Raw genomic sequence first — 14741 nt, forward strand, 5'->3', positions numbered from 1 at the left:
CCTGGCATGCTCTGATCCATAGGGTCACGAAGAGTCGGACACGACTAAACAACAACAACACAATGATGGGGTGGACTGTGTACCACAGTAACGTGGGGAATTTTCAAATGCTCCCTCCTGTTCTTTCCTAAGCCTCCCTGCAAGCAGAAAGTGAGCCCATCAGGGAGAGAGATTTTAGTCTAAACCTCTTCCTTGAAACGCTATATTTCTACTTGAGAAGATCTTTCAAAATTATAGGCTTTTTAAAATGTTACATACTCCCTACTCTCATTCCAAATTCCTTCCCGCCCGGCTATTTTGTTGCATGTTTGAATCCAGCCCTTCTGGCAAACAAGACTCCCTTTCTCTGAAACCTCAAGTTTGTTAAGATGGAGAGTCATTTGCTCTTGGCGGCAATTTCCCGCCAGCGCCTTTGTTTGCTGGCCCATCTCCTGCCTGTCCTCCCCCCGTCCCCCGACTTCCCTTGATTGCTTTCAAACATGGCTGATTGCTCGAACGCTTGAAAAATGCTTCCCTTGGAATGGGACCAAGAAATGTTCCAGCAGCCCCGTTTATCTCCGCATCTCGGCACTCTCCGTTTCGCTTTGACAAGCCCCTTTGGCAACTTTAAGCCTCAGCTTTTCTTCTCCCTTGTGCAAGAGGGAGGAGAACTGGCAGGCAGCCAAGGTGGTTTCTTATTTTTCTTTTTTAGAAAAGTTGTGAGTGTATGCATTTCGTAAAAAAAAAGGTCCTGCTCCTTTTGGAAGCCGGAGCCTGAGCTGTGCTCGAACCAAGCGAGCTGTGATTCTTGCATTGCGATTCCTGCATTGCAGAGGGTTGGACTAGATGCAATTCTGGGCTGCATCAATAGGAGTATAGCATCTAGATCAAGGGAAGTAATAGTGCCACTGTTTTCTGCTCTGGTCAGACCTCACCTGGAGTACCGTGTCCAGTTCTGGGCACCACAGTTCAAGAAGGACACTGACAAACTGGAACGTGTCCAGAGGAGGGCAATCAAAATGGTCAAAGGCCTGGAAACGATGCCTTATGAGGAACGGCTAAGGGAACTGTTTAGGCTGGAGAAGAGGAGGTTAAGGGGCGATATGATGCCCATGTTCAAATATATAAAAGGATGTCACATAGAGGAGGGAGAAAGGTTGTTTTCTGCTGCTCCAGAGAAGCGGACACGGAGCAATGGTTCCAAACTACAAGAAAAAAGATTCCACCTAAACATTAGGAAGAACTGCTTGACAGTAAGAGCTGTTCGACAGTGGAATTTGCTGCCAAGGAGTGTGGTGGAGTCTCCTTCTTTGGAGGTCTTTAAGCAGAGGCTTGACAACCATATGTCAGGAGTGCTCTGATGGTGTTTCCTGCTTGGCAGGGGGTTGGACTCGATGGCCCTTGTGGTCTCTTCCAACTCTATGATTCTATGATTCTATGATTCTATGATTCTATGATTCTATGATTCTATGATTCTATTCTATGAGGTCCCTCCCAACCTTGCAGTTCTATAACTTCCAGGGGAAGTGATGGTACCACTCTATTCTGCCTCAGTCGGACCACACCTGGAGTTCAGTTCTGGGCACCACAATCTAAGAAGGATATTGTCAAGCTGAAACATGGAAGGATCTGTCCTTCCAGTGAGCACTCAGGGCTGATTTCCTTCAGAATGGAGAGGTTTGATCTTCTTGCAGTCCATGGGACTCTCAAGAGTCTCCTCCAGCACCAGAATTCAAAAGCATCCATTCTTCAGTGATCAGCCTTCTTTATGGTCCAGCTCTCACTTCCATACATCACTACTGGGAAAAACCATAGCTTTAACTATACGGACCTTTGTCGGCAAGATGGTATCTCTGCTGTTTAAGATGCAGTCTAGGTTTGTCACTGCATTTCTCCATCACTGTAAAGGTAAAGGGACCCCTGACCATTAGGTCCAGTCGTGGCGCACTCTGGGGTTGTGACGCTCATCTAGCTTTACTGGCCGAGGGAGCCGGCGTACAGATTCCAGGTCATGTGGCCAGCATGACTAAGCTGCTTCTGGTGAAACCAGAGCAGCACACGGAAACGGCGTTTACCTTCCTGCCAAAGCGGTACCTATTTATCTACTTGCATTTTGACGTGCTTTCGAACTGCTAGGTGGGCAGGAGCTGGGAATGAGCAACAGGACCTCACCCTGTCGTGGGGATTCGAACTGCTGACCTTCTGATCAGCAAGTCCTAGGCTTTGTGATTTAACCCACAGCGCCACCCACGTCCCTATCTCCATCACTGTAGGAGCTCTTATATTCTTATGCTGCAGTAGAAAACTTTCTAGAAACTGGAGGGCAGATTTCAGCACGGCACAACTCCAAACACAGATCTCCCATGAGTAACATGGCATGCACATCTGGCTTCCAGCTGGGCAGGCTGCTGGCATTTCCACCTGGCGTCTTTGCAGGGGGTAAAATGTGTTTCTACCCATCCCTTCTGCAAAAGACACTGTGCTCCAGTGGCTGCGACATCCCAGGTGCTGCGCAAAAACAGGAGAAGGGGAAACTGCCCATGTCCCCTTCCCCATGTTGGGATGGGTTTTATTTTCAGTTCAGATTTCCCACCCCTTGCTTCTATTTGCTGAGCCCTGCTGGATCTCTCATAATTTTTTTTTATTAAGCAATTTCAGCATAACAAATTATCAAATCGTATAATCACATACATTATTTCCGCCTTTTTTCCTACGCTCCCTCCCTCCCCCCTCCCCCCCAGGACTTCCATCAGCTGATTTCTCAGAACAAATTATTCTCTGCATGTTATAAAGTTATACGTATACCTTATCTCTCTCTCTCTCTCTCTCTCTCTCTATCTATCTATCTATCTATCTATCTATCATCTATCTATCTATCTATCTATCTATCTATCTATCTATCTATCTATCTATCATCTATCTATCTATCTATCTATCTATATCTATCATCTATTGTGTTACCAATAAACTTGTGTATGTTTATTCAAAACCTGCCAAGGAGTCCAGTTCATTTTGTTGACTTTTTAGATAATTTGTAAAAACCTCCCATTCTTCCTTAAAGTCGCAGTTGTCCTTGTCCCGCTGTTTATATGTCAATTTAGCCAACTCTGCATAGCTCATCAATTTTCTTTGCCACTGTTCATTCGCTGGGATTTCCTCATTCTTCCATTCTTGTGCTATCAAGACTCTTGCCGCTGTTGGTTGCACTTGGGGGGGCGGAACTCTGGGAGAGTATGTGGAACCGGCAAGATTATCAGCGAAGATTAGAGACCAAAACAACGAAAAATCCCCTGAGGACTGGAGACCTTTTATTGAGTATTTAAAGAACCACTATAGAGAGAAGAAAACGTGAGCAGGACTTGAAACATGAGCAACAGCGTTATTAAGCAAGATAATAATAAAATTTTAATTATATCCTGCCTTCCCCAGCCGAAGCCCGGCTCAGACAGGCCAACAACAATAAAAGCAATAGGTTAAAATGGATGTATTGAATAGTCTGTGTGAAATATGCAGCATTCAAGGGTAAATATGGGAAAAAAATTGAATGTTGATGACGTTGAAATGAAATTAAGTGGTTCTAGTGATAAGGTAAAATAAGAATATGTAAGAATGGATTGATATTAGATGAAAACCTGAGATTATAATAAGTGAGGATAAATAATTAAGGGTAAATTAAGAGGGTATGAGTTTGCTGAATCAATTTTTAAATGGAATACAAAAAAGGGAGGTGTGAGGAAGTCAAGAAAATAAGTAAAGAAATGGTGAGAAAAAGGGATTTTTATGTTTTCTTTTTTTCTTTCTTTCTTTTCTGTGTTTAAATTTTTGTATTTTTGTATTTTTGCGTTTTTGTATTTTTCTTGTTTTTTGTTTATTGTCCTGTAACCTTTTTTTGTTTGTTAGAAAACTTAATAAAATATCATTTAAAAAAACAAAAAACAAGGGTAAATATGGAAACCATGAAAGGGGAGGACGGGAAGATGACGGGTGAAGTAATTTACAGTCTGTATTATAAAATTGTATTTTTTTTTATTTGCGAAAAATCAATAATTTTTTTTTAAAAAAAAAAAGCTGGAGAGGGGAAACCTTAGAGAGTGGTGGGTAGACAACTGACTCTGGCTCCTGACTCCTGTTCCCGCTTTGGCCAGACAAAATGCCCCCAGTGGGAAGCAGGATCCGAGTTCAAAAGCAGCACACTCCCCCCTTCTCAGCAAGTTCTCTTCAGATGCATCCCGCCTCCGACTGAGAAGGCAGAACATAGCCATCATAGCTAGCTGCCGCTGACAGCTTTGTCCTCCATGAATTTGGGCATCTGGGCTCTGGGTCTGTCCTTTGCAACCCCTGCACTTGAGTCGCTCTTTAGCAGGAGCCAGTGTGGTGTAGTGGTTAAGAGCGGTGGACTCGTAATCTGGGGAACCGGGTTCGCGTCTCCGCTCCTCCACCTGCAGCTGCTGGGTGACCTTGGGCCAGTCACACTTCTCTGAAGCCTCTCAGCCCTACTCACCCCACAAAGTGTTTGTTGTGGGGGAGGAAGGGAAAGGAGAGTGTTAGCTGCTTTGAGACTCCTTAGGGTAGTGATAAAGCGGGATATCAAATCCAAACACTTCTTCTTTAGTGCTAAGCAATGATTAACTTTAATAGCAACGACACCTAAAATCACCATGTGTAATAAAATCACCCAAAAGCATCTATCCCAGCAAGGAGAAAGGAGAGCGTCAAAACAATTATCCAAAGTGGGGTTTTTGTGTGTGTGTGTGTCTGTTGACTAGGGCCTATTGGAGAAAGATTGTCAAGGCAGCTAGCTGCAAATGCTGCAGGATTCCAGAGCCAACAACTGATAGAAGAAGGCAAGATATCCAGAGGAAATGGCTTCAGATGGTGGGGGAAACACAGCACGGCAGATTCAAGAGCAGATGAGCAGCAGCGTTCACCACCTGTAGTAGAGATGAAATGGGCATGTTACAAACATTCTGGGAAACCTAGGGCAAAAGGGACGGACCGCCGTCTTGTTAACAAGGTGTGAAGAAGCACTTTCTCAAGGCAGGTAAACAAAAGGACTGATTCATTCACTGCATGGTTAAACTGTGGAACTCCCTCCCACCAGAGGCAGTGATGGCTGATAACTCTGATGGCTTTAAAAGAGGACTGGAAGAGAGGGCTATATCCGTGGCTACCAACCGTGATGGCTATGTTTCGCCTTTGCAGCTTGAGGCAGCTACGCTTCTGAATACCAATTGCAGGAAGCTACAGGAGGGATGCGGGTGGCACTGTGGGTTAAATCACAGAGCCTCGGACTTGCTGATCAGAAGGTCGGAGGTTCAAATCCCCACGACGGGGTGAGCTCCTGTTGCTCTGTCCCTGCTCCTGCCAACCTAGCAGTTTGAAAGCACGTCAAAGTGCAAGTAGGTAAATAGGTACCGCTCTGGCGGGGAGCTAAACGGCGTTTCCGTGTGCTGCTCTGGTTCGCTAGAAGCGGCTTAGTCATGCTGGCCACATGACCCGGAAGCTGTACGCCAGCTCCCTCGGCCAATAAAGCGAGATGAGTGCCGCAACCCCAGAGTCAGTCACAACTGGACCTAATGGTCAGGGGCCCCTTTACCTTTACTTTACAGGAGGGTAGAGGGCTCTTGTGCCAGGGTCTTGCTTGAGGGTTCTTCAAAGGTAAATCAAGGAAGATTAAACATCAGGAAGAACTTTCTGAGGGTTGGAGGCGGTGGGAGGATGGATGGCAGCTAATGGATTGGGCTGAATCCTGACAAGACAGAAGTACTGTTTTGGGGGGACAGGAGACGGGCAGGTGTGGAGGACTCCCTGGTCCTGAATGGGGTAACTGTACCCCTGAAGGACCAGGTGCGCAGCCTGGAAGTCATTTTGGACTCACAGCTGTCCATGGAGGTGCAGGTCAATTCTGTGTCCAGGGCAGCTGTCTACCAGCTCCATCTGGTATGCAGGATGAGACCCTATCTCCCTGCGGACTGTCTCGCCAGAGTGGTGTATGCTCTGGTTATCTCCCGCTTGGAGTACTGCAATGCGCTCTACATGGGGCTACCTTTGAAGGTGACCCGGAAACTACAACTAATCCAGAATGCAGCAGCTAGACTGGTGACTGGGAGTGGCCACCGAGACCACATAACACTGGTCTTGAAAGACCTACATTGGCTCCCAGTACGTTTCCGAGCACAATTCAAAGTGTTGGTGCTGACCTTTAAAGCCCTAAACGGCCTTGGTCCAGTATACCTGAAGGAGCATCTCCACCCCCATCAGTCTGCCCGGATACAGAGGTCCAGCTCCGAGGGCCTTCTGGCAGTTCCCTCCCTGCGGGAAGCGAGGTTACAGGGAACCAGACAGAGGGCCTTCTCAGTAGTGGTGCCCCCCCTGCGGAACACCCTTCCACCAGATGTCAAAGAGATAAACTACCACCTGATATTTAGAAGACATCTGAAGTCAGAGCTGTTTGACACTAGAACGGATTCCCTTGGAAGATGGTGGACTCTCCTTCCTTGGGAGCTTCTAAGCAGAGCTCAGATGGCCATCTGTCAGGGATGCTTTAGTTGAGATCCCTGCACTGCTGGACCAGATGACTGACTCTTCCGACTCTACAATTATTCGATTCTATGAAGGGCATCTGGGTTTCAAGCCATCTAGGTTGGTGGCCATTAGTAGATTCACACCAGCAGACCCATATTCACCTGTACAATGCTACACTAGGATTACAGACCTTGCAGGGTCACTTATTAAGCAGTTCCAAGTTTTGGGATGGGACGACATCATGGCCGACACCTCTTGAGTGAACGACGGCAAGTTCATAAGCTGAAGCCCTTTGACGACAAACCCACCCCAAGCATTATTTGGAACCAATGGGCCAAATCGGCCAGCCCGAGTCTTTGCCAACTAATAAATTAGCCAGAAGAGAGACTTTTACAGCAGCTCAACATAGCAGGCGCTTTCTTCCCAACCAGTTCCATACCGCAGGCTCAGGCTGTTCAAAGAAGCTGTCACACACGGTGCCAGGGACCGCTCAGAAAACGGCATATTTCACCTCCAAGTCAGCGGTTCCCTTTTGGATCACGGTGTCTCATGAGCAAAAGGGGCCCATTCACATGTAGGATTCTTTGGCAGGGGACTTCTGATGGAGGAGATCCAGTTCAGTTCCCAAGAAGAAAGGGGGGCAGGTTTTAATTTTGATCACCTTTCTTCTTGGGAAGCGAACTGGAACTCCTTCATCAGAAGTCCCCTGCCAGAGAATCCTACAGCCGCCTAAAGCTCATGAGACGCCATCAGCTTTTCATATAGAGTCTCTCCAGTCCTTCATCCTTCAGCAACTCTAAGGGAAAGTGATGGAGATTTCGGCAATTTAAGAATAAGTTCTTGTGCCTTTCCAGCTTTGTCTCCAATATTGTTTTACATAGTTCTGACGCCATGACAGATCTTGTCCCAGCCACCATGTTAGAACTCTACACACCACAGAAGTTCATTTCTAAGCTGAGGGGTCCAAAATAGGAAGCACCCTCACTCAGCACAACATGGGGGGGGGGAGAGAAGGGGCTCCAATGACCTATCTCTCCCCCCTACCCAACAGTACACAAATCAATACGATCAGGGCTTTTTTTTCAGCTGAAACTCACCGGAACACAATTCTGGCACCTCTCAAGTGGGCACCATTGACATTCTAAGAGAATGAGGGTTCGTGGTGGGTTCCAGCACCTTTTTTTTCTAGAAAAATAGCACTGGATATAGCTGATCTGACTCAACAACCCAGTCAGTTGTACAAATGAAGCAAACTTCAACCAACTGAACGCAACCAACCAAGCACTAGACCCTCCAATCTCTCGCAACGCCGACCAAAGGAAGGAAGTATACAGTGCAACCTCAGTTTTCAAGCATCTCAGAAGCCAAACAATTTGGAACCCAAACTCCAAAAACCCAGAAGTGAATGCTTCCATTTTCAAACGTGCCTCAGAAGTTGAGCGGCTTCCGAGGCATGTTTCTCTATTTTCTCGATGGAATTTGCTGACCGCACATTGCTCCTCGGTTTTCAAACGTTTTGGAAGTCGAACGGTCTTCTGGAATGGATTACGTTTGACAACCAACCGCTGTGTAAGTAAAGGACCTACTCACGTGACTCTGAGACAAAAATCCCGCACAAACACTACACAACAGAATGAAAGATCAATATCCCCTCCATTTTTTCCGTTCTCTCTCTTTTCACCCAACCGCATACATGACAACAGTACGTCCTACCGAATGCCAACTGTAAAAAGACTCCGTGAATTGAAAACGGTGATATTCTATGTGCTTTTCTTTGTTTGTTTGTTACACAAGAAAATCTTTAATAAAAACTATTTTTGAAAAAAACAACCGCACACAATTGCAGGGGGACAGGGGAAAGTTGTAAGTTGGCGCAACGGCGGCCATCTTGGCCAGGAAAAGCAATATCATCTAGGCTGATCCACAAATTAAGGTGAAGGAGAAAGTTCCCAGAGCAGTGGGGTAGCGGTCCAGGATTACAGGGGGTCAGAGACCCATTTATGCAGCAGGGTCCCTGACTCCAGCACCCTAGTAAAGGTAAAGGGACCCCTGACCATTAGGTCCAGTCGTGACCGACTCTGGGGTTGCGGCGCTCATCTCACTTTACTGGCCGAGGGAGCCGGCGTACAGCTTCCGGGTCATGTGGCCAGCATGACTAAGCCGCTTCTGGCGAATCGGAGCAGTGCACAGAAACGCCGTTTACCTTCCCGCCGGAGTGGTACCTCTTTATCAACTTGCACTTTGACGTGCTTTCAAACTGCTAGGTTGGCAGGAGAAGGGACCGAGCAATGGGAGCTCACCCCGTCGCGGGGATTCAAACCGCCAACCTTCTGATCGGCAAGTCCTAGGCTCTGTGGTTTAACCCACAGCGCTACCCACGTCCCTCCAGCACCCTAGAGCAGCCCAATTAGCATGAAAAGGGAGCTTTAAGCCACTCTATGCTATTGTGTTTTTAAGGTCAGGGAGGGAGGGAGTTGGGCGTACCAGCAAAATCTTGAGGGCACCAAGCTGGGGAAGGTGGTTGGGGAAGTCGCAGCAGGATGCTAAAATTCCCCTGAAGCCTTTGCTTATGTATTATGCATCTGCTACAAAGCAAAGAAAGGAATCACAGAGCAGATTCCTAACATAGCTTTGTGGGCTCAACATGCCTTTCTGGGAGAGAACGTTGTCACCTTTTGCCTGGGCTGGTATTTCCATTCCACACACACACACACACCTGTGCACCTGGATAGGCGTTTTGTTTGAGAGCAACTGTAAAAGGGGAAATGATTAATAGGCAAAATGTTATGCGTGGCAGAGATAATGGCTAGAGAAATACACGGATGCCCAGAAGGCTGGACAGATCCTGGAGACGAGATGGGAGTCAAGTTTCACTCATGAGAATGAAAGAAAGGGGCACATGCCTCAGAATGGATCCTGTGCCAAATGTTAAGGCATTCTGGGTACAAAAGGAGTGATTCTCCGGGTGTCAAAATAACTTTCTCAGCTGCGTGTTGTCAATTGGCTGCCGAACAGGGAGATGTTTGGGTGCTGTTCTGTACTGAGTTGAATAGGATCCAAAAGGCAGAAGTCTGATTGGTCCTAGAACAATAGGGTCCAGAATGCAGCAGTCTGATTGGTCCTAGAACAATAGGATTCAGAATGCAGCAGTCTGATTGGTCCTAGAACAATAGGGTCCAGAATGCAGCAGTCTGATTGGTCCACAGGAGCCACCCAATCCAGCTCCAAGTGGAGTGAATCCGCTACCTGATTGGCCCTCAGGTGAATCCCGGAATTAGCCAATCATGTGGGGCCCATTGTGTAAATAATGTATATAAAGCAGACATTCTGGGGGAACTTCCATTCCTCCTCACCACTATGAGCTGAATAAAGAGCATGAAATCCACTCTCGACTTTGAGTATATTTCAGGAGCCTTTCAAAAATGGAAAACCAGAGCAGCAGCTTCTTCTTCCCAGACAGTTGGGGGTCCCACAATGAACGTGATGGAATTGTGACGTGGCCAATCCAATTTGGCTACACGATCATGTCATAAAGCCAGTTCAAAGTGAGGGCAATGCTTCCTGCCCTCGCTCTGAACGGGCAATCTCATATACATATACATATATATACACATATACATATACATATACATATACATATACATATACATATACATATACATATACATATACATATATATATATATTAATTACACACAGACACACACAAACACACACAACACACACACACACACACACACACACACACTAGGCCTTACATCCTCTGGCTTGCTCAGCTCCTTGTAGGGTAGACAGACAGGCTTCCTTTGGCCCCTCTGCCACTTTTCCCAGAATTTGGTGAACAGGTATTTGCCCATGGCTTCTGCAATCTCCTGAGGATTGTCCAACTTTCGGAAATCCTCCGATGGAAGAGCTTGGATGAATCTGGAGACAACAGTTGACATTGTTAAGAACAATCTGTGTCCTACTTCATCAGCTTGTGTTATCAGTCTTCCCTCCATCTAACACAGAGGCTCTCAAACATTTTTTCTCTGAGCCACGCTTTCAGGGGGGGAAATTGCTTACGTCACACTGGTTTTTTTTATATAAGAAATACATTGGAAAACAAAAAGAAACAACTCCTAGCAGCGCTTGATTTATAACTTATTATTATTATGTGGGTAAGACTAGGGGTTTTTTTACTCTAAAATAATGTTAAAAAATGTGGGTCGTCTTACACATCTCCCCCCATTTTCATAAATTTGAGACCCTCAAAATAGGGGTCGTGTTATACACGGAAAAATACGGTACATAATCAAAATAATCAAAACATAATCCAGATAATCAAAACAATTAACAATACTAATGTATACACACCAATAATCAAAACACTCCCCAACAAAAGCCCCTACTCTAGCCCACAGATACAAAAATCCAAATTAAGAAATAACATTTAACAACAATTTAAAACAACCCCACCCTCCAAATAGTATAGCACCCGCCCAGGTTAAAACCCCATCCCCATTAAAATGATAATTTTAACATAACAGGGCTGGCCCACGCCCTCGTTTAACCCCCAAAGGAACAACCCCCTTCGGTGTCTCCCCATTGGGGCTGACCCTGCCCCCAGGGCAGGCAGGCTTTATAGAGCCTATAAAGTAGAACGCAACTACTTTATAATATGAACCTGGGACGTCAAGAAAGTGTAAGACAATGCTGGTACATAAGAACATGTAAAGGTAAAGGTAAAGGGACCCCTGACCATTAGGTCTAGTCGCGAACGACTCTGGGGTTGCGGTGCTCATCTCGCTTTATTGGCCGAGGGAGCCGGCATACAGCTTCCGGGTCATGTGGCCACCATGACTAAGCCGCTTCTGGTGAACCAGAGCAGCGCACGGAAACGCCGTTTACCTTCCCACCAGAGCGGTACCTATTTATCTACTTGCGCTTTGACGTGCTTTCGAACTGCTAGGTTGGCAGGAGCTGGGACCGAGCAATGGGAGCTCACCCCGTCGCGGGGATTCGAACCGCCAACCTTCTGATCGGCAAGTCCTAGGCTCTGTGGTTTAACCCACAGTGCTACCCGTGTCCCTATAAGAACATGAATCATCCTCAAAATATAAACGAGCCTGCCAATCCCTGGCACTTGCCAGCTAAGACTCTTTAAAGTTGAAAGAATGCCAAGGATGGTGGCTGAGCCTTCTGTGTACAAACCATATGCTCTAGCAATGACCTATGGTCTATTGCCTCCACTCCAAACACACCATGACTTTCCTTACCTTTCGCACCCATCCAATTCCAGCCTGAGTCTTTCTTCGTAGCCTGTCAACTCTTCCTGCAGTTCCCTAAGAGACAGGAGAGAGGGACTCAGAGCTGATAGTCCCAGGCAGCTGTTATGGCTTGTAGAAGGCGGTTGGGCCACAACTTGTCAGACACAGGCCCACCGTCAGTTGTGCAGACTCTGCCATGATCAGTGGAGTCTGCACACCTCCAGCAGAACGTCGGAGCTTTCCTGCTTTCCAGTAGGCTAGCCTTTTCCAGAGTTAAGGAAACTCCTTCCCAACTCAGTTGAGATTAAAGTGCTTATCGCCTCAAGGCACAAGATGGAGCCAAACACAGTACAGTGGTGCCTCGCAAGACGAAATTAATCCGTTCCGTGAGGCTCTTCGTATAGCGGTTTTTTAGTCTTGCGAAGCAAGCCCATTGACAGCTTAGCGGATTGGGGCTATTAGCGGTTTAGCGGCTTTTAGTGGATCAGCTGATAAGCAGCTTAGGAAAAGGGGGGAGGGGGAAAAACCCGCAGGAACTCGCAAGACATTTCGTCTTGCGAAGCAAGCCCATAGGGAAATTCGTTTTGCGAAGCGCCTCCAAAACGGAAAACCCTTTCGTCTAGCGGGTTTTCTGTCTTGCAAGGCGTTCCTAGCGGGTTTTCCGTCTTGCAAGGCGTTCGTCTTGCGGGGCACCACTGTACCTATTATAAGGCAGATCTTCTCGTCTTGGAAGAAGCAAATATGCAGAGAGATCCATTTCACCATGCTAGTTCACAATGCTGTGTCAAACCACCAAACATGATTGCTTACAGACCCACCATAGCCCCATATAATGACTGCAATGGAATCTTGACTTTTATACCCATCTCTGCATGCCTGCATATTCCTGATTTAAGTGAGCAACCTTTGTTGCTAGGCTACCGAATGCACCTGACGTCCTATCTCTAAACAAGATCCAAACATGGGTGTGTGTGCTAGCTGAAGACACAGACCAAATGAAATTTCACTCCTGTTTTAAATTACACCAGAAGCAGCCTCAAGTGACAGTCTGGAAACAAGCCTGTCTGATAATCTGAAGGAGCGCCTCCACCCCCATTGTTCTGCCCGGACACTGAGGTCCAGCTCTGAGGGCCTTCTGGCAGTTCCCTCACGGCGAGAAGCCAAAACAAAAAATCCCTTCCAGTAGCATCTTAAAGACCAACTAAGTTAGTTCTAGGTATGAGCTTTCGTGTGCATGCACACTTCTTCAGATACACAGAGTGTGCATGCACACGAAAGCTCATACCTAGAACTAACTTAGTTGGTCCTTAAGGTGCTACTGGAAGGAATTTTTTGTTTTGACTATGGCAGACCAACACGGCTACCTATCTGTGGCGAGAAGCCAAGTTACAGGGAACCAGGCAGAGGGCCTTCTCGGTAGTGGCACCCGCTCTGTGGAACACCCTCCCACCAGATGTCAAGGAAATAAACAACTACCACCAGACTTTTAGAAGACATCTGAAGGCAGCCCTGTTTAGGGAAGTTTTTAATGTTTGATGTATTACTGTATTTTAATATTTGGTTGGAGGGTGGGGTATAAATAATAAATTATTATTATTATCATCTCAAAAACACCCTTTGGCCATATAATAGGCATGTCCAAAGTCCGTTTTGGGGGCCTAATCTGGCCCGCCAGTCGGTTTAATCTGGTCCCTCTAGCAGTTTATTTCCTGGGGTAAAATCCTTTATAAAGCTCAAAAACTTCAATCCCAAAAAAAAAGGTCAACAACTTTGGTTGGCCCTTCATCAAATCTGGCCCTCTTTGAACTAAGTTATGGCTCAAGAAGCTGGATAGGTTCCGTCTACAGCAGTGCTTCTCAACATGTTGTTGGACTACAACTCCCATCATCCCTGAGCTCTGGTCTTGCTAGCTAGGGGTGATGGGAGTTGTAGTTCAACAACATCTGGGGACCCACAGGTTCAGAAAGGCTGGTCTACAGGAAAGGAGAGCTGAGGCAGGAAATCGCAATGTATATTATGTCTTCTGAAGCTTTCCCAGCAAGGCTCTTCACTGGAAGATAACCCGATCCCTTGGTCTGCATATCTACAAAGGTCTACCTCTTTGATGTCATCCTTAGATTCACAGTTAAAAATCACACCCTACTTACGGGGCCAGGTGCGTTACTGCCTGCCTGCATCCTCGGCTCACCTGTGCCTCTGTGATGCAGAGAAAACTCCTACAGATAGCTCAGTTGGTAAAGCATGAAACTCTCAGTCTCAAAACAATAGGTACCGATATCCCAAAGAAGCAGGGAAATACTTTTTATGTATGCAGCAACAGCCACACGGATGCTACTAGCCCAGAGGTGGAAAGTAGAAAAAGTCTAGGCTGAAACGGCAAATCTGACTTGAAAGCTCAGGAACCAAGAAGACAAAAACTTTTTTAAAAAAAGAATGGGGAAAATTTATAATTTATTTAGGAGACCGCTGTCAGCAGATGAAAACATCAGCGGGATTTTAATTGCACTTGTTATATAACAAATACTATGGATAATATGAATGGATACAAAATTTAGATTATGGAATAATACGCGGTTGTAAATGTTGACAATAGGAGCCACGGAGGGGATGGGGGAAAGTCTCGAGATTCTGAGAAATCTCTATACAGTGGTACCTCTGGTTGCGAACAGGATATGTTCCGGAGGCCCATTCGCAACATGAAAAGAACACAACCCGCAGCGGCGCATCTGCACATGCGCAGGTTGCAATTCGCCGCTTCTGCGCATGCGCGTGATGTCATTTTGCGCTTCTGCGCATGTGCGAGCGTCGAAACCCAGAAGTAACCCTTTCCGGTACTTCAGGGTCGCCGCGGGACGTAACCTGAAAGAACGTAACATGAAGCGGACGTAACATGAGGTATGACTGTATAGGGATATGCATTTGGACTGTTATAAATTTATATTTGTAAAATCAAATAAAAATGATTTTAAAAAGAGAGAGAGAAACTCA

The 14741-nt window shown here is 46.3% G+C and overlaps 1 protein-coding gene across 1 annotated transcript in view; it reads right to left on the minus strand.

Moving 5' to 3' along the window:
* Positions 1-4725: 4725 nt before the first annotated feature.
* LOC309351900 (uncharacterized protein) overlaps positions 4726-14741 on the minus strand; it is a 28888-nt gene continuing 18872 nt past the window's right edge. Inside the window, exons 8-10 of the mRNA XM_081880081.1 lie at positions 11763-11828; positions 10263-10428; positions 4726-4910 (exon numbers count right to left, since the gene is read on the minus strand). Of these exons, the coding sequence (XP_081736207.1) occupies positions 4848-4910; positions 10263-10428; positions 11763-11828 (295 nt within the window). The 3' untranslated portion in view covers positions 4726-4847. The remainder of the gene's footprint in view (positions 4911-10262; positions 10429-11762; positions 11829-14741) is intronic.

The sequence above is a fragment of the Podarcis erhardii genome, assembly GCF_964252035.2.
Source record: "Podarcis erhardii genome assembly, chromosome: 10".
NCBI lineage: Eukaryota > Metazoa > Chordata > Lepidosauria > Squamata > Lacertidae > Podarcis > Podarcis erhardii.